Here is an 18,755-nt window from a genome sequence, read left to right as displayed (position 1 = left end):
TATCAAGTCATCTAAGTGATTTGTTTGTTGAAAAATATTACCTTCTAACCTTTTATTTCTGTCTCATAAAAGTTGAATTGCTCAGCAAAGTTTTTGTTTTGAAGAATTTAGCCAGCAATGCATGTGGAATGAGTGATCATTCGCAAGAACTTGTAATATCAAGCAATAGTTCTCTTTATTATAAAAGAAGGGGAAAATATTCCCATCAACTTTGTGATTAGAGCGGATATACTCCTCGTTAAAAAAATGTACATATGTACCCTCACGGCCTCACCTTTTAACAAATGGTGCATATATCCTCGACCAGGGGCAGAGCCACCTTATGGTTACGGGTTTAACCCGAACCCTCTTCGGCAGAAAATTATAATATTTATATAATGGTTAGAATCATTTTTTATGTATATATAATTGATGTTGAATCCCCTTCTGCTAGTTCATGTGCCTACTTCTTTCGAATTTGAACCTCCTTAATGAAAATTCTGGCTCTGTCACTGTTCTCGACGCCTAACGAATGGTGCGTATATAGGTCTCTTAAACAAAATAGTAAATATGCATTATTTATTATATGACTTGGGTATATTTGCATTACTTGTTTTAATGAAGGATATATCAGTTCCAAATTGCAAAAAGGATCAATTTTATCTCTCCAATCCTCACCCCCACCCCCCCAAAAAAAAAAAAGTCCAAAAAAAAAAAAACTAGGTTGTAACTAGTTCAATCTCTCTCTATAACAACAATATTTTCTAATAACATTTTACTATAACGATCAAAGTTTTTCTCTAAATCGATTTTCTATAATAACATTTTGCCATAAGCAATCAAAAAATATTAGGACAAACGACATCATTGTACTGATCTTCAGACTCCACCTATGAAATTATACTGAATGTCTTATTGTTGCCGTGTATTTGAATATTAAAAAATTAAAAGGTAAAAGAGAAAGTGCATGATAATTGAAACGTGCAAAGAGAAGGGAGTCACGTATACTAATAATTAGTAGGTACAAAATTATTTGGTTTTAGTGGTTTAATAAAGAGGCCATGCGACTTTCCCGTTTAAAACATTAAAAATTCATTGAAACAAAGAAAAAGAAGTCTAAGAAAAAATTAGCAAAAACAAAGAGAAATACAACAATGAAACATCTGTCTTAATTCTCCTTCTACATTTTTTTCTCTAAGATTTTTGGTATGTAACATCTCTTATATTTAGCAATATATGTTAATATTGTGTTTCATTGAGGTGTAATCATGTGCAAGGGGGTTCAATTTTTTGTATATAATGGACAAAAATGATTTTTCGTTGCAAATACATATATAAGTAGTTGAATTGCCTTGTTTGAATTTCTGGCTACGTCGCTGATCATATCGCGATCGATTGGTGAATGGTTATCTAATATAATGTCCTCTTTTTCATTCATGGTTGTCAAATATGTGTGATCCTTGAGGAGTCTTGGTTTTTTATTCATAAATTATTTATTATCCTTTTTTGTTTTTGTAAAGTGTTGTAATAAATATCTTCTTAATTTTTCCTAGGAAATTCTGTTGTTTCATATAGTTGGTATTTATGTGGATTGATATAAAAAGCCTTCTATAGTTGAACAACAACAATGTCTTGCTGTGGAGGTGGAGAAGAAGACGTTTACAGTGGCGGTCCGCCTTCTAACCAGAATGCACCTCCTCCTAAAGCCGGCAATCCTTATGGTGGCGGTATGCTCCTACTCCGAAAAAATATTTAACATGTGCTCGGTGTTTACTTCAAATCAATAAGTCCAAAGACATGCGTCTTGTATATGTGCTTTTAATATGTGTCTTGTATATGACCAATATACACTATGTATACATATATTATACATTTGTCGACTATTTAAGTTAATTTCTTGTGTTTTATGCAAGTTTGTTCCTTATCTACGTGAACTAGTAGGATATCATGCATTTCATATATGAGTCTTAGGTCGAAAGTTGGAACTAAGGACTTTTAGATTCTAACAATATTTGGCTAAGACATGAAAGATGCAAAACTACTACAACGACAATATATCCAGCGTAATTCCACAAGTGGGGTCGGGGAGGGTAGTGTGTACGCAGCCTTATCCCTTACCTTGTGTAGGTAGAGCGGTTGTAGCTAAAAAGAGTATTTTGTATGTTAAAAATAGCTTTTTTTGGTATTGTAGTTAGTGATAGAGCAGACACAAGGGTGGTACAAGAAGTGGAGATCCTCAGAAAGGTTTGGGAAGGCGGTGTGTACGCAGCCTTATCCCTTACCTCGTGTAGGTAGAGCGGTTGTAGCTAAACATGAAAGATGAAAAAGTAGTATTTTGTATGTTAAAACTAGCTTTTTTGGTGTTGTAGTTAGTGATAGAGCAGAGCCAAGGGGTGGTACAAGAAGTGGAGATCCTCAGAAAGTTTTACCAATCGAGATACCGGTTATGACCTTGGACGAGCTAAATAAACTGACTAGTAACTTTGGTCAGAAAGCTTTGATCGGAGAGGGATCATATGGACGCGTATTTTTTGCTAAATTAAGCAATGGACAGCAAGCAGCGATCAAAAAGTTGGATACTAGTTCTTCACCAGAACCAGATTCGGACTTTACAGCACAGGTGAATTTCCTAATAATGACGTAACTTTTGACCTATATAGACAGTATAGTTTTCCGAGGAAGGGTGTTCAGTCTACATGAAATTTGATTTCTCTTTGCCTATGCAGTTATCAGTGGTTTCAAGGCTTAAGCATGATCATTTTGTGACTCTTACGGGGTATTGTCTAGAAGCAAACAATAGAATCTTGATATATGAATATGCAGCTATGGGATCTCTACATGATGTATTACATGGTATGTCAAATCATTTCGTTAAAATTACTTTTCATGAATGCCGAGCTTCACTAATAGCACGCTGCAAAAACGCTTTCAAGCCTTCAAATGTATGCAAGATTTGTTGCAGAATGTTAGTAGTTGATTGTTGCATGTTTATGTTGTAGGTAGAAAAGGTGTCCAAGGCGCAGAGCCTGGTCCAGTTCTTACATGGAATCAGAGAGTTAAGATTGCTTATGGTGCAGCAAAAGGACTCGAATACTTACATGAAAAAGTTCAGCCGCCTATTGTTCATCGTGATGTCAGGTCCAGCAACGTACTCCTCTTTGACGAATTTACAGCAAAGATTGCTGATTTCAACTTGTCAAACCAGACATCCGACACAGCAGCTCGTCTGCATTCCACTAGAGTTTTGGGAACATTTGGCTACCATGCTCCAGAGTAAGACCTACATCATAAGTTTGTTCTAACATGCACACGGTAACACAAAAGCAAATTAGTATCGACAAGAACCATGATAACGATATAAAAAGCTTGCTACACGTACTAGATGAGTAATGTAGACCATATTATTGTGCAGGTATGCAATGACAGGACAGATAACACAGAAAAGCGATGTCTATAGTTTTGGAGTCGTTCTTTTGGAACTCCTAACGGGAAGAAAGCCAGTAGATCATACGATGCCTAAAGGACAACAGAGTCTTGTTACATGGGTAAGTTCTTTTCTTACCTCTCACTAATTCTGCTCGTACCATCAGTCTAATGACTCATACTCAAATTTTCTGCAGGCAACTCCAAGATTGAGTGAAGACAAAGTGAAGCAGTGTGTCGATCCAAAGCTAAATAACGATTATCCAGCAAAAGCAATTGCTAAGGTTAGTGATAATTCTTCTACACTAACTCATCGTAGCTAGTCAAAAGAGGTTCCGGATACCATTTAATAGTTACTTTCCTCTCAGATGGCAGCAGTTGCAGCACTTTGTGTTCAATACGAGGCAGATTTTCGACCAAATATGACGATAGTTGTCAAGGCACTGCAACCACTTCTCAATGCAAAACCAGCAGGACCTGAGTCTTAATACATAAAACAATATTAATATTTTGGAGTCTCAACCAGGCCACTCGAATTGTGTTAAAAAGGGTACTTCTAGTATGGTTCTAATAGTAGCAGAAGCACAAAGGTTATGCACTCCGAATCCAGTCTGCCTCAACAGATCGAAGACTTGTAAGAAGTTTTGAGATTTTTGGGTATAGCTTAAGTCCCAAATACTAGGTTCTTGGTGATATATCGCTATAGAAAACAATGATTTTACCTTGGGAGTTTTGGACATTGAAAGCACTATATATGTATATGAATCGAATCAAGCATAATTGAATGTCAAACAATGAAGTTACGTTCTTTAAACTATGAAATAGTAACAGGAAACATAACTGCTTATCAAATTGTCTAAGCCTCAAATGGCTTGTTTACTAAATCAGATCATCAAATCACTCACACACGTCTGGTTAATAGTCACGTCATCAAACATAAATCAGTGCACAGAATCGAGTAGTAATAGATAATTCTGCACTTCCATTTGGAGCAACAAAGTTCAATGAAGGCGGCTTCTAATGATACTGTAAACAAAATTTATAAATGGAAAACAATTGTCCGAGGTGACACCAAAAAATCTAATCATGTCTTTCAATTTCATAAACGCTAGTAAGCGATAACAAGCTCATAAACTGAGTAAAATCAATAGCCTCCCTTCAAATCATTGACCACATCATATGGTATGGGGGTAACTGTCTCCAATGTAGCGCCTTCAACCATGAATCCTGGTTTGGGTCCTGCGGGTTGCCTTTTCGTGCTGATGACCACTCCTCTAGCCTTGGCTTCGGCCTTTAGCTTGTCATTCCTCTTGATCCTATCTTTGACTTCTTCAGTGCATCGAGAAGCTTGAACATGTTCAATCCTAACGTGAATCCTCTTCCTTATGATACGTTCACGAACCTGAGATCATGAACAAACAAGAAAAAGGTTAGTAAGGCATGCCATACATTAGTCTAAGAGAACCAAATAATAAGGTCGTAAGTATAACAAATATCCAAGACCAACTCACGATCCATCAAACTTCCACATAGAGATATACTCTAAGCTACATGACAGAAAAAAGAAACAGGCAATGTCTGACTAAAAAGGTAAAAGAAATGAAGAAACATTAGCACGTCTTCTAATTATTAGGTAGAACTACGAAGCCTCCATGTTTCAAGAGTGGAGCTAGATTTTGCTTGCTCAAAATGTTTATGCAAATAACTTTTACTCTGTGAGTTCAAAACTTCTCCTTTACTATTCCATTTCGGGAAAAAAAATCACACTAGGACAATATTTAAAAAATGAAACATGATTTCTCCACTTTTAATGAAAACAAAAACCTTTCTTCCACTATTAAAAACGCAATTCAGCATTTGCTATCGATGTATCATTTCTACAACAATAGCTCAAGGCTATAAGTTAGTGCACTATTACAAAGCTCCGTTTGCAGATTTTGTTGGGAAAAAGAATTGATCTTCACTTCAAGACCCCAAAAACTCTTAATGCTATATTTAACTCATTTGAATCGAAAAGCATATGTATAAAAAATGAACACGATACATATTCACCCCCTTAACCTTGCCAAGATATTTCATTTAGAAACTCAACCTAAGTCGTGTTCCTATTGAACACCTCAACTCCTAATATAATGTTCCACTTAGACACTTCCAATTAAAATTTTGCTCAACTCCTAATAAAACGTTTCACTTAGACATTTTCAATTCACATTTCGGATAAACTTTATGCGTGTCCTCATTCGTCTACTAAGTAAACCACATAAAATATGTCAATCTCCTACCGTTATCCACATTAACCTCGAATACAAAATTGTGTATTTTATGTGGTTAACTTAAATACCTAATAGACGAATACGAAAACAAACATACAAAAAAAGTTGAGTCAGAAGTATCTAATTGAAAGTGTGTAAATGGAATATCAAACTAGGTAATAAGGCTCGATGAACTATTTATGCCATACATACAAACAAATGCATACTTTTAAGCTACAAATCAACAAACAATTGAATATCAAACGAATTGATTCATTCAATTTCGCATAAATTAATCAAATTAACTCTCATAAAACGAAATGTAACGAATAAAATCGATCGAAGAGAAATTATTATCAGGTAGATTATACGTACCTGTTTGTTAACTTCGACACCGACGGCGCGTTTAGTGACATTCCAAACACGGCCAGTACGTCCATGGTAGAACTTATGTGGCATTCCTTTGTGGACAGCGCCGTTTACTTTGATATCAACATAATCACCGATTTTGAAGATTCTTAAGTACGTAGAAAGAGGGATTGTACCTTTCTTTCTAAATGCACGTGAGAATGAATCTCGCGTACGTGATCGTAATCCATGGCCGGCCGGCATTTTTGTGTGACTGTATGAGAGTGTGTGGGCGGCGGCGGGAAGTGAATGAAACCCTAATGAGGAAATGAAGAGGTGTTATAGTGGATTTTGATGGGTTGGGCCGGATTATTGATGGACCTTACTAGTTTGGATGGCTGCTGATTCAACTAAATGGGCCGCATAGCCCTCAGAGATCAGAAAAAACAACATAAATCCCGACAGTTTGAAATTTGATTACTGAAAATCCTGATATTTTGTATAATTACTAAATGTCATTTTGGATCTGGCGAGATACATAATTAACTCCCGATATATCCAAATAAGATACATTTTTTCCTTTGTGAAATACATAATTATCTCTCGATATATTTTTTTTTATTTTTGGTCTGTCGAGATACATAGTACATCCAACGAAGATACATTTTTTTCGATTTGATCCATATACTCCTACATTATTTATCTTGAGTCGGAGGTCTATCGGGAACGAACTTTCTACCTCATCTCTGAGGTAGTGATACGAACTGTGTACATTTTACTCTTTCTAGATACCAGTTTGTGGCAGTGTACTGAATATATTATTATTGCTTTTTCTGGGTCATGTTTAGAAATGATCTTACAATGGGTTGGTTTGAATATTTTGTCTTCATAAGAAAAGTCTTATAAACCTGACCTTTTTTTAAGAGTTAGTCTTGATTTTTTGGCCCTGCTTTACAAATTTTGGTTATAAGGGAGATGTTTAGGATATTTGAAGGCCAAAAATAAGACTAGATATACTGCCAATCAGACATAAGTTAAAATTTTAACTTTTGCTCATAAGACAGATGTTTAGGACACTTGATGATAGTTAACCTGCTCAGTTGGCCAAAAGTTTTATCTAATAGATAAATGTTAGAACTTATTAAATCATAACTAAAATTTGAGACCTAATAGTTGAAGGATAAAAATTTAGTATAAATAACATTCTCTCCCACTTTTTAAATTATTTTACTCTCTCTCCATATTAATATACATAATATAGCCGACATATACATAACATTCTACGTATATGTCGGAATTTTTATAAGATGTTTAGGGAGTTAGATTTTTTTATAATATTGAAAACATAAGTTGTGTATTTGTGTAATTTTTAGAAAAATTTAAGACCAAATACTTGACGAAATTTTATCCCTTTTTCCACTAAATGGGCTTCATTTGATTGGGCCTGTGTGAATGGGTTGCCTCAGAACTTTCAGATGTGTGAGTTACCCTTTTTGAAAAGGTTAAATTACACAAATCCCAAATTTAAGAAATTATATTACCCAATATTTCTTACTTTTTAAAAATTTACATTAAATCTTGATTTTCAACTTTACTCTTGATACATATCAACAAAATCCCACTTCCTATTTTAACTCTACCATTAACTCATGCAAGATATTTTTTTTCAAGGATTACCTTCCGTAAAATCTCTCCCAAATTAGACACATTTTTTAAATTTTTTAAAAAATAAGTATTTATATTAAATCAAAGATCTTCCTTCCCGATTCGCTATCCTCCATTAAAGCATGCAGCTATTTTTTTTCACAATTTTCTCCCCTAAAATCTTTCCTATTTTTTTTTTTTAAATCTACATTTGTATAGTTATTCATACATTTTTAAGTTAATATTAGTATGAAATTCGTCGGTGATACATATAGGTGATACATATTTTTTGTTAATCCGATTGATACATATATAAAAATATTAATTTTCTGAATACATTTTCATAGTGTAACGGTGGTTCACATTTTCTGATACATATTAGGGTCCCGGTGGTGTACATCAGATCTATTAAGGACATGTACGATGGAGGAAAGAATCGGGTGAGAACGGCGGGAGGAGACTCAGAGATTTTTTTGGTCGAGAAAGGGTTGCACCAAGGCTCGACTCTTAGTCCGTTCCTATTTGTGTTGGTGATAGACGTGTTGACACGGAGTATTCAAGTGGAAGTGTCGTGGTGTATATTGTTTGCTGATAATGTAGTGTTGATTGATGAGACGCGGCTAGGTGTGAATGAAAAATTGGAGGTTTGGAGGCAAACCCTTGAATCTAAGGGATTCAGATTGAGTAGGTCCAAGACAAAGTATATGGAATGCAAGTTTAGTGAAGTGAGGCAGGAGGACGATGTGGTGGTGAGGTTGGATTCTCAGGATGTCCGAAAGATGGATAGTTTTAAGTATCTTGGGTCTATGATTCAGGGGAATGACGATATTGATGAGGATGTCTCTAACCGTATTGGAGCAGGTTGAATGAAATGGAGGCTCGCCTCTGGAATGTTGTGTGACAAGAAGGTGCCACTAAAGCTTAAAGGTAAATTCTACAGAGTGGCAATCCGTCCGGCTATGCTATTGGAGCAGAGTGTTGACCAGTCAAGAATTCCCATATTTAAAAAATGAAGGTAGCGAAAATGATAATGTTGCATTAGATGTGTGAACTTACCAGAGGGGATAGAGTCAGGAATGAGACCGTCTGGGAGAAGGTGGAAGTGACTTTATTGGAGGATAAGATGTGCAAAGGAAGGTTGAGATGGTTTAGACATGTGATGAGGAGGGGCACGGATGCCCCAGTTCGTAGGTGTGAGAGGTTAGCGTTAGATGGCTTCAGGAAAAGGAGAGGTAGGCCGAAGAAGTACTGGTGGAAAGTAATTAGACATGATATGGAGCAGCTTCTGCTTACTGAGGACATGACCCTAGATAGGAAGGTGTGAAGGTCGCGGATAAGGCTAGAAGGCTAGGTTGTGTGCGTGGATTTAGTAAGTAGTTAGAAGAGCTCAGGTTGAGTCGAGCTAGTAACCCAAGGATTAGGTCAGAGATAGGAGCCCGATCAGGCGGGCTTGGGTCTCTTTTTCCTGTTGCGCTTATTTATTTTATTTCTTATTTATCTGAGTTCTATTTTTATTGTGTCTTATTCCTTTTCATGTTATGCCATCCATCTTGCTTCTTATTTAATTACACTTTGGTCTACTTTTCTCTATCTTGAGCCAGGGGTCTATCGAAAACAACCTCTCTACTTCTCTGGAGGTAGCCGTATGGACTGCGTATATTCTACCCTCCCTAGACCCCACTTGGTGGGAATACACTGGGTTTGTTGTTGTTGAACGGTGGTTCATATGAATGATACTTTTGTTATCAGTATATGAGTGATACATTTGTTGACAATGTATGAGTGATACATTTTGCTATTAGATTATAGGTGATATATTTGTATTAACAATGTATGAGTGATACATTTGCGGTCAGATTATTAGTGATACATACATTTATCTCAACTATAAAAATGTATCACTAATATAGCAGATAACCTTTTTAAACTAATACAGACAATAAGTGATAACCTTTTTAAACTAATACAGGCAATATTTATATGAATCACAGAACTTTCATAAACATTTAATATGAATCATATAAAAAAAAAAATACAACCAAATGTATCACACATTTTCCAGAAGTATAACATAGTAATAGTGGATGAAAGTGGTAGCGACCATCGACAACAGCCTCCAGCCACCGCTACTCCAGTCAACAAACCCCCAAACTACCACCGTCATCTCATCTTCTCCGCTCAACTGACGCCACAATAATATCAATTGCCACCACTAGCCGGCGAAATAGCCGCGAGGCAGCCCAACGACGCATCATCCTCTTCTTCGTTCAGCTGTCATCCCAACAATAGAAGACCAACAACAACAACATCAATAGCCGCTTCAATCGGCCATCACCCGCTGAAAAATCAAAACTAAACCCGCGCCAGACTCAGGCCAATTGACGCCGGAAAAGAAAGAAGAAACTCAATTTGACTCAATTTGTTTGCTTGAAGTTTGAAAGTTGATTGGGGATATTGTTGATTTTTTGAATCCCATTAATTCATTGTGTAATTGATTGTGCGCAATTTGCTCCACAAAATAAAAGAGAATCTGTTACTTCCTTAAATAAATATGCAGTCTGTTTTAAATGTATCATCTTATAACATATGTATCACGAATTCAAAAAACCCAGATAAGATGTAATTAATCAAATAGTTGGGATAAAATGTAATATCACTTAAAGATTCAGGGATTTAAGTAAGTCACCCTTTTGAAAGTGTCCCCTTTTAGATTATTATTTAGAGTTTGTCCTTATTTTTTAAGTTGTTTTTTCTAACTATGCTTGATTCGGATCTAATATTTGCTCATATATTATTGAACATTTAGAGACAAAGTATTAGTACATCACCTAGTGTTTATAATAACTTACAAATTTTTAGTTCGTGATCTAACATTTCCCTCCTAAGATTTTTAATTGTTCAAAAGAATCTTTAGAACGGAGACTCAAAGATCAATTTTATCTGTTTATTTTTACTTGTCACTTTTAGCATATAAATAGGAAAACATTTTTTTACATATATGTTTTACCATTAACATTTGTTACTTATTTTTCAAATCATTTCCAAGACTTAAGGTTGAACAATAATTGGTATGGGTGTCATACCCACTTTTCACTCCAAAAAGATTCATTTTAAGGATCGAAAGAGTTTTTATTATTAAAGTGACAAAATGAAGATAATTTGTTTCGAAAAAAAGATTATTTATAGTCAAAACTTAGAGTCGCCACTTGGCATCAATCGGGTGTGCCAAGTCACCCTTGGATATCCTTTTTCAAAATGGTTTTGACTCTATAAAACTGATCCACGAACAGAGATTCTGACTAAGGAATTCTGTTGATCAAGGAAAAAGTGTTAGGCACTCCTTGATCCCGTGGTTCGACCACGGTCGGTTGATGGAGCATATCGACTAATTTGACACTACGAATATATAAACCACACAAAGTACGCACAACAATCAAGCAAGCAAAACCAAACAAAATAATCCAAAATTTAGTGTTTAGTCTAATTATACAGTCCCGAAAAATTAAAAATACAAAAATATAATTCTACTCTATTCTAGGCTAATCCTAACTACATTCTATTTCTTTCTCCACCCGACATTTTGGGCCTTGATCGTGCGTCGTCTTCAAGTACATGATACTTCGGGGCCTTTTCCGGCCAAATGAATACACTTGAATTAAATATGATAAACTAGGAAACATTCAACACACATTTAAACATTCAACACATTCAACAAACACATCACTCCTAAACTTTGCCTACCCGAACCTAAACACTTTTGCCTACCCTATTCGACCTATCATGATACTATTAAATTCACAGACTTAATATTGATTTCGAATTAAGCAAACCAACAACAAATCAACATTAATCTAAATTCACCCTTTTTATCAATTTCTCAATTCCGTCCCAAATTCATCCTCAACATAATTAAACCAATTCAATACGCAATCCACCAATCAAGTTTTCACATTCAAAATCAAACATCAACCAACACGAGACGAAGATTCAAACATGTCAAACAACACGAATCATTCATAATTATGTAAAAATTAAAAGAAGAAAAGATGGAATTGGACCTCAATGCCGTTTTTCAAAATTGATGTATTATTCTAATTAAATTCTTTAAAATCCGTGTTCGAAGCCTCGAATCGAACCTCAAACCACCAATTTGATATGCCCTCTTATTCCATTTTTGTCGACCCAAAATGAATAGCAGTAACCAACTCGAGTTCTCGATGAGAATTAATGAACCCCGTCAACTCGATATCAAGATATAGAAAACTTGGACAGATTTAAAACTCGAAGAAAGAAGAAAATAGCACTCAAACCAAGACTAAAATCGCGAAAAACAGAGAAATCATTACTCGAAACCACGAAGTCTCGCCGGATTCAGCTCAAATGTCACGGAAATCTACCAAAAGGGCCGATCTCGACTAGTTTTAGCTACTGGTTTGGTATTTTGGCAGCGAGGAAGGAGGATCTCGAGTCTGTGATGCTTACTCTGATATGTAGCACGGATTTCGGCGAGATAATCATCGAAAAACTCGACGTCGGCTAGAGCTTTGCTCACCCTTTTTTGATTCCTCTCTGCTTCTATTCCTCACTCTCTAGATTTCACTCTCTCTTATTCGATTCTATGTGCAGGTCAGTATGTGTGTGTGGGTTCTATGTGTTCTTCGTGTATTGTGTGTAGTCAATGATAAGATAAAGAAGAAGAAAGTGGCCCTTTTTCTTTCCAGTGTGACCCCTATTTTTTTGCTTTTTAGAGAAGAAATGTGAGGGGGGTCACGTGGGTAGGAGGGTGGGGTGGGGTAGTGAGGTGTGAGTTGGTTGAGATAAAATTTGTTACCAAGAGAATAATTGGCGATTGGGTTTGTTAAGGGTTGTTAATTTTTGTATTTTTGTGGGGTATAATTTCATGGAAGAGGGTATGTAGTAAGGTAAACTAAAAATGAAAAAAAATCAATTTTGAGAGGGACAAAATTAGATGTCTACAGCATGCCCCTTTTGAATGTAAACACGAAGTATTTTTAGACAAAGAAGTAGACAACGAGACAGAATTTTGTCTCGACCATTATTCAAAGAGAATGAAACAGAAGGAAGGAGTGAAACCGAGTCTACATCAAGACATCCTAACTACCCAAGTTATGAAGAAATTGAGTCCCAGGTATCTCAAAGAGTCGGAAGAAGAGGGACTATGCTGAGTTGGAGAGTCGAGTGAGGTTTCATCGAGGTTCTGATCGCAGCTCTGTCATTACATCAAAAAATGAAAAATTACAAGAGTTAAAAAGATAAATAAAATTACAAAAGTCCTATCTATGCAGCTTCTTTTGAACTCTTGACTTGAGTTTCATCACCCTATTCTTCAGGCGGGCTCCTGACTTGCAATTTTTTAATTTGTTTCTTGGCTTTCAGTTGTTTCACTTTGTTGCTTGACTTTTCATTTATTCGCCATGTGCTTCGGGCGGGCTCTAATGTTGCTTGAGTTACCAAACAAGGAAGTGCGTTTCCTTACAAATGCCGCTTGAATTACCCAAACAAGAAAGTGCGTCTCCTTACAGATGTTGCTTAAATTACCCAAACAAGGAAGTGCGTTTCCTTTTAGATGTTGCTTGAATTACCCAAACAAGGAAGTGCGTTTCCTTACAAATGTCGGTTGAATTACCCAAACAAGGAAGTGCGTTTCCTTACAAATGCTGCTTGAATTACCCAAACAAAGAAATGCGTGTCCTTACAAATATTGCTAGAAATACCCAAACAGGAAAGTGCGTCTCCTTACCAATGCCTCTTGAATTATCAAAATAAGGAAGTACTTCTCCTTACCAATGCCGCTTAAATTACCAAAACAAGGATGTGTGTCTCCTTACCAACGCCGCTTAAATTACCAAAACAAGGAAGTCTGTCTCCTTACTAATGCTGCTTGAATTACCCAAACAAGGAAGTGCGTCTCCTTATAAATGTTGCTAGAAATACCCAAACAGGAAAGTACGTCTCCTTTTCAATGCCTCTTGAATTACCAAAATAAAGAAGTACGTTTCCTTACCGATGCCGCTTAAATTACCAAAGCAAGGAAGTGTATCTCCTTACCAATGCTGCTTGAATTACCCGAACAAGAAAGTGCGTCTCTTTACAAATGTTGCCTGAATTTCCTAAACAAGGAAGTGTGTCTCCTTAAAAATACCGCTTGAATTGCCCAAACAAGGAAGTGTGTCTCCTTACAAATACTGCTTGATTTATAAAACAAGAAAGTGTGTCTCCTTACAAATACCGCTTGAATTACCAAACAAGAAAGTGTGTTTCCTTACAAATGTTTCTTAAATTATCAAACAAGGAAGTGCGTCCCTTACAAATGTTGCTAGAAATACCCAAACAGGAAAGTGCGTCTCCTTACTAATGCCGCTTAAATTACCAAAACAAGGAAGTGTGTCTCCTTATCAATGATGCTTGAATTACCCAAACAAGGAAGTGTGTCTCCTTACAAATGTTGCTTGAACTGCCCAAAAAAGGAAGTGCGTCTCCTTATAAATACCGCTAGAATTACCAAATAAGGAAGTGCGTCTCCTTATAAATACCGCTTGAATTACCAAATAAGAAAGTGTGTTTCCTTACAAATGTTTCTTGAATTACCAAACAAGGAAGTGCGTCTCCTTACAAATGTTGCTTGAATTGCCCAAACAAGGAAGTGCGTCTCTTTATAAATATTGCTTAAATTGCCCAAACAAGAAAGTGCGTCTCCTTACAAATATTGCTTGAATTGTCCAAACAAGGAAGTGCGTCTCCTTACAAATATTGGTTGAATTTTTCAAATAAGGAAGTGTGTCTCCTTACAAATACCGCTTGAATTACCAAACAAGGAAGTGCATCTCCTTACAAATGTTGCTTGAATTACCAAAACAATGAAAGTATTTCTCCTTACAAATGTTGCTTGAATTACCAAACAAGGAATTGTATCTCCTTACAAATATCACTTGAGTTACCTAAATATGAAAGTGCGTCTCCTTACAAATGCCGCTTGAATTACCCAAATAAGGAAGTGCGTCTCCTTACAAATGTCACTTGAATTACCCAAACAAGAAAGTCCATCTCCTTACAAATGTCTCTTGAATTATCCAAACAAAGAAGTGTGTCTCCTAGAGATATTGGATGATGAGTTTTACCATGGTTTTGATTACCAAACCTGTGCAACAATATTGTCTCCTGCATTTTTGAAAGTGAGGCATTGCAACTTTTCATGTTTAGGCTTTGAAATCCTTGATTCGAAGGTAACATGTATTCCTGTTTCATAAAAAGAAAACTTGTTAGTTTAAAAACATGGTGGCTGGTTTGTGGCTTTGGCTTTCGTGGCAATCGCTTTTGCCCCTGTCACATTAATCTTGCTTTCAACCATTAACATATGTCATTGACTCGCTGCATCATTGATCTGAACTCAGATTATTAAGAGTGACTTTGAAACAAACACAATATTTCTGCTTTGCCATGATTCTCAGATAAACCTTTTGAACCTTGATATTTCCATAAGTTCCAAGACTTGTCTGTTGACAAAACTTTCAGCATGCCTTATTTTGCTCACAATCATGTCTCTTTCATGTGTTGGTCTTTTGTCTTGCTTTGTGCAATTGAAGAAGCTGGTAGCCAGTTTTAAAATCTTTTCTCACTTGTTTTGATATGGACTTGACTCAAAGACAAGAGAAAAATGACAATGACTTTTATTAGGACAACCAACTCAAGAAAAAAAATAAAAATAAGAAGAAGAAAGAAAAGACAATGAATGTCCCCATTTGAAATAAAGAAATGAAAAATTTATCTAGAAATGACAGTCAACTCTAATGATTATGCCATGCATTTTGGATTAAGTTGCCTGATCTTTCTATTCAAACTTTCTACCAGTGGTTCTTGAGTTAATGACTCTGAAACTGAGTTACTTGATCGGACCCATTGCATTTGAAGAGCTCCTTCGGCTAGTGGCACCTTGCAGGGTTTTTCCCAACAAGCCTCTCTCATTTTTGTTCTCTCAGCTCACCATTTTCCTATGGTGTTTGTGAGGGTTATTCACCAATGAGACTCTCTTATTTTCATTTCTCTCAACTCACTATCGCCTTATGGTGCCCGTGAGGATGTTCACCACTAAGGCTCTCTCATTTTATTTCTCTCAACTTACCATCGCCATATGGTGCCCGTGAGGGTTTTCACCAATAAGACTCTCTCATTTTTATTTCTCTCCTAATTTCCTATGCTGAGAAAGACAAGTAGTTCCAAAAATGTATTATCATATCCATTGTATGCTTAACCTTAAAATTCTCAAAGATTAATCTGAAGGTCTTTCTTTGTTGTAACTTGGCTTTTGGAAAGGATTAAAAAGAACGGATAGCATGAGGCTCAAACGACACATGAAGTGAGATCGGACTAACAACTTTTGAAATCGACTCAAACAATGAGAATTAACTCATGCCCCAGTTTGTTTTGACTGGCAATTCTAAATTATTTGTTTGGTTGGACCGAGCCCAGAGTAGGGCAGCCTACGTATCTCACCCTCAAGAGAGGAGAATCAGGTCACGCGTAGTTTTGGCAGCTTGTTTTGCTTGATTCTGACTTGTTTTTCTTTTGACTCCTTTTTCTTTGTTATTTTCTGACTCTAAATTCTTGACACTCTTTTATTCTATCTTGGACACATTTTTCTCTCTTCTTTCTTCTTTTTTTTTTGAAATTTTCTGACTCTATTCTCTTGCTCGATACTTTTCTTTTGAGTTTTGCTAGTTTTATCTTGATTCCAAAATAGGGGTATGAAAGAAAATAACACTAATGAAAGTGCATAGCAATATGAAAGTGCACGATCAACCTCACTTATGACATGTTTTACAACACAAACTTGAACTGAACATATGTGTCACTTCTTCTTCTATACTTGTCCAGCATACAACTCCACTTTCGTTGTACATTCTTCACATTGAATGACTCATGATTTCGTGGAGCTGAATTTTTTTCTGTTCACGCAGACACTGTTTGAACTAATTGAGATATGTCTTTCAATTGATGATTAAGTGATTCATGTGATTCTCAAAATAATTGTCTTAATTTTCAAAGAAGGCTTAAACTTGTCACCAAATGTCTCAGCACTCTACATATTTTCTCGGATGCTTTTTCTAACTTTTGCCCTCTGATTTAAAGTTCATGCTCAAATTGGATTTTAAGATCTGGCTGAAAATTCTACTAGCATATCATTTCACTAGAATCAACATAAAATGTGCTATGTAAAGAAAACAAACAAACAACACATATTTAAAATACAAAGGCAAAAGGGACACTCCATTTAAGTAAAATAAAAGATAGGGTTTGAACATAACGACAAAGGGACAAAACAAGATAAATCCTGAACTATAACCCTGAAATAATTCAGACAACAAAAAATAAAACAAAACACACTACCAGACCTCTTCCTAGTAGGGAGAGAGGTGACTTCTCAATTGCTCAGCCTGACATCTTAGCCACTGGTTTGCATATCAGCATAACTAGAGCTTTCCTCACTGTCAATGGTCTGCATCATAATTGATTTATCTTGAATCATCTTTTCTATTTCTCTTTTCAAAGAATGAAAATCTTCAATACTGTGACCCTGAACATTAGAATGATATGCACATCTTACATTAGCATTAAAACTTCTTAAATATGGGTCAGGAGTATACCCAAGGAGAGGAGTGATCATGCCCCGCTGTACCAATCTCTGGAATAAACTGGTGTACGACTCTCCAATTGGTATGAAGTTATCTCTTGACTTCTACCTCATTTCATTATTTGGATTGGATCGAAAATCAAACCTAAAAGGGCTTTGGTATGTTTGTGGAGTTTGAGGATGACTCTGAAGAGTTGGTGCACGCTATTGTGGGTAAGAAGGGAATTGTCCATAGGGTTGTGCATTGTATATTGGATATGTAGGTGGGGGAATACAGTATAATGGATTTTGGAAAAGATTTTGTGGAGCTTGGGCATAAGCTTGGGTTTGAGCCTATGGGGAACGATGGTGTGGTCCTCTTGCCCATGCTTGTTGTCCAACTACAATGGCAGATGTATCTTCCTCATACTTCTTCCCTCCGCCACTTCTCAAACCTTTTTGAATTGCTTCAGTAGTCGCTTTTAATGTTGCAAAACTCATAATGTGGTCGGTCTTAATTCCATCCTCTATCATCTCCCCCATTTTGAGGACCTCAATAAATGTCTTGCCTAATGCAAGTAACATGTGTTGATAATATGTTTCATCCTGCGCTTGAATAAATGCCTCCACTATCTTACTTTCTTTCATTGGTGGCTTCACCCTAGCAGCTTGTTCACGCCATCTAATCGCATACTCTCTGAAAGTTTCAGTACTCTTTTTCTTCATATTAGTCAGGGATTTCTCGTCAGGAATCAACTCCATATTGTATTGAAATTGTTGCATGAATTCATTAGCCTGGTCATCCCAGTTGTTCCACTTGTCGATGTCTTGGTCAACAAACTATTCTGAAGCTAGACCTTAAAGACTCTCACCAAAATATGCCATGAGTAATTCTTCCTTCCCTCTAGCGCCAATTAGCTGGTTGCAATAGCGTCTCAAATGTGCTACAGGATCACCATGTCCATATACTACTCAAACTTTGGTATTTTAAAATCAAGAGGAAGATGTACACCTGGAAACATGCACAGATCTTTATATGAGACACTTTTGTAGCCCCCCAAGTCCATGCAAGTTTTTCATAGTCAGTTCTAAACTTCTCAATTTTCTGGCCATTTCCTCTTGTTCTTCTGCCATAACAGGCTTCTCAGTGTTAGGAGGAAATTCAAGCAGTTGAGTGCAGTCGTAAGGACCAGTCGACTTAAATGTGGGCTTGGGAGCATAATGCTAATCACTAAAAATTTCAATACAGGGCCGCTTGTAGAGTGAGGAATCACAACCATTAGATTGACATTAAAAATAGGAGCTTCAGACGAAAGTGGGGCTACAAAAGCATGAATAGCAGGCGGAGCCGAGCATGTGGTAATTTTGTATTGAGGAGTGAGGAAATGAATATTGGGCGTGTCGGCCAAAATAGGGAATTGTGCATGTAACACTGGAGGCAAACTAGAAAGATATTTTAGATTATCAGCGAGAAATGGAGG

The 18,755-nt window shown here is 36.4% G+C and overlaps 2 protein-coding genes across 3 annotated transcripts; one reads left to right on the top strand and one right to left on the bottom strand.

The window, feature by feature from the left end:
- Window positions 1–1,068: 1,068 nt before the first annotated feature.
- On the top strand, window positions 1,069–4,216 carry LOC107843787 (probable protein kinase At2g41970). Of its 2 annotated transcripts, none has more exons than XM_016688177.2 (8): window positions 1,069–1,185; window positions 1,533–1,706; window positions 2,349–2,599; window positions 2,706–2,832; window positions 2,979–3,252; window positions 3,392–3,524; window positions 3,600–3,686; window positions 3,771–4,216. In XM_016688177.2, the coding sequence occupies exons 2-8, from the start codon at window positions 1,607–1,609 to the stop codon at window positions 3,888–3,890; spliced, it is 1,092 nt and encodes a 363-aa protein (XP_016543663.1). In that variant the 5' UTR covers window positions 1,069–1,185; window positions 1,533–1,606; the 3' UTR covers window positions 3,891–4,216. The 2 variants fall into 2 exon arrangements, with proteins under 2 accessions (XP_016543663.1, XP_016543664.1); XM_016688178.2 differs by lacking the exon at window positions 1,069–1,185 and adding an exon at window positions 1,224–1,377.
- A 210-nt stretch (window positions 4,217–4,426) lies between these two features.
- Window positions 4,427–6,353, bottom strand: LOC107843788 (60S ribosomal protein L21-2). Its single transcript, XM_016688179.2, has 2 exons — window positions 6,030–6,353; window positions 4,427–4,804 (listed from the first exon to the last, which is right to left on the bottom strand). The coding sequence occupies exons 1-2, from the start codon at window positions 6,264–6,266 to the stop codon at window positions 4,547–4,549; spliced, it is 495 nt and encodes a 164-aa protein (XP_016543665.1). The 5' UTR covers window positions 6,267–6,353; the 3' UTR covers window positions 4,427–4,546.
- Window positions 6,354–18,755: the final 12,402 nt, after the last annotated feature.

Source organism: Capsicum annuum, chromosome 10 (genome assembly GCF_002878395.1).
Source record: "Capsicum annuum cultivar UCD-10X-F1 chromosome 10, UCD10Xv1.1, whole genome shotgun sequence".
NCBI classification, from domain to species: Eukaryota; Viridiplantae; Streptophyta; class Magnoliopsida; order Solanales; family Solanaceae; genus Capsicum; species Capsicum annuum.
The sequence above is the reverse complement of the archived record's forward strand: the minus strand, read 5'-3'. Positions and strand labels throughout refer to the sequence as shown.

Excerpts from the sequence above, each read along its gene's own strand:
- LOC107843787 (XM_016688177.2), top strand. The coding sequence starts at position 1,607 with ATGTCTTGCTGTGGAGGTGGAGAAGAAGACGTTTACAGTGGCGGTCCG. Across the intron at positions 2,600-2,705 it reads ATTCGGACTTTACAGCACAG|TTATCAGTGGTTTCAAGGCT; the intron begins GTGAATTTCCTA and ends TTGCCTATGCAG. Across the intron at positions 3,253-3,391 it reads TTTGGCTACCATGCTCCAGA|GTATGCAATGACAGGACAGA; the intron begins GTAAGACCTACA and ends ATTATTGTGCAG.
- LOC107843788 (XM_016688179.2), bottom strand. The coding sequence starts at position 6,266 with ATGCCGGCCGGCCATGGATTACGATCACGTACGCGAGATTCATTCTCA. Across the intron at positions 4,805-6,029 it reads GTGTCGAAGTTAACAAACAG|GTTCGTGAACGTATCATAAG; the intron begins GTACGTATAATC and ends TCATGATCTCAG.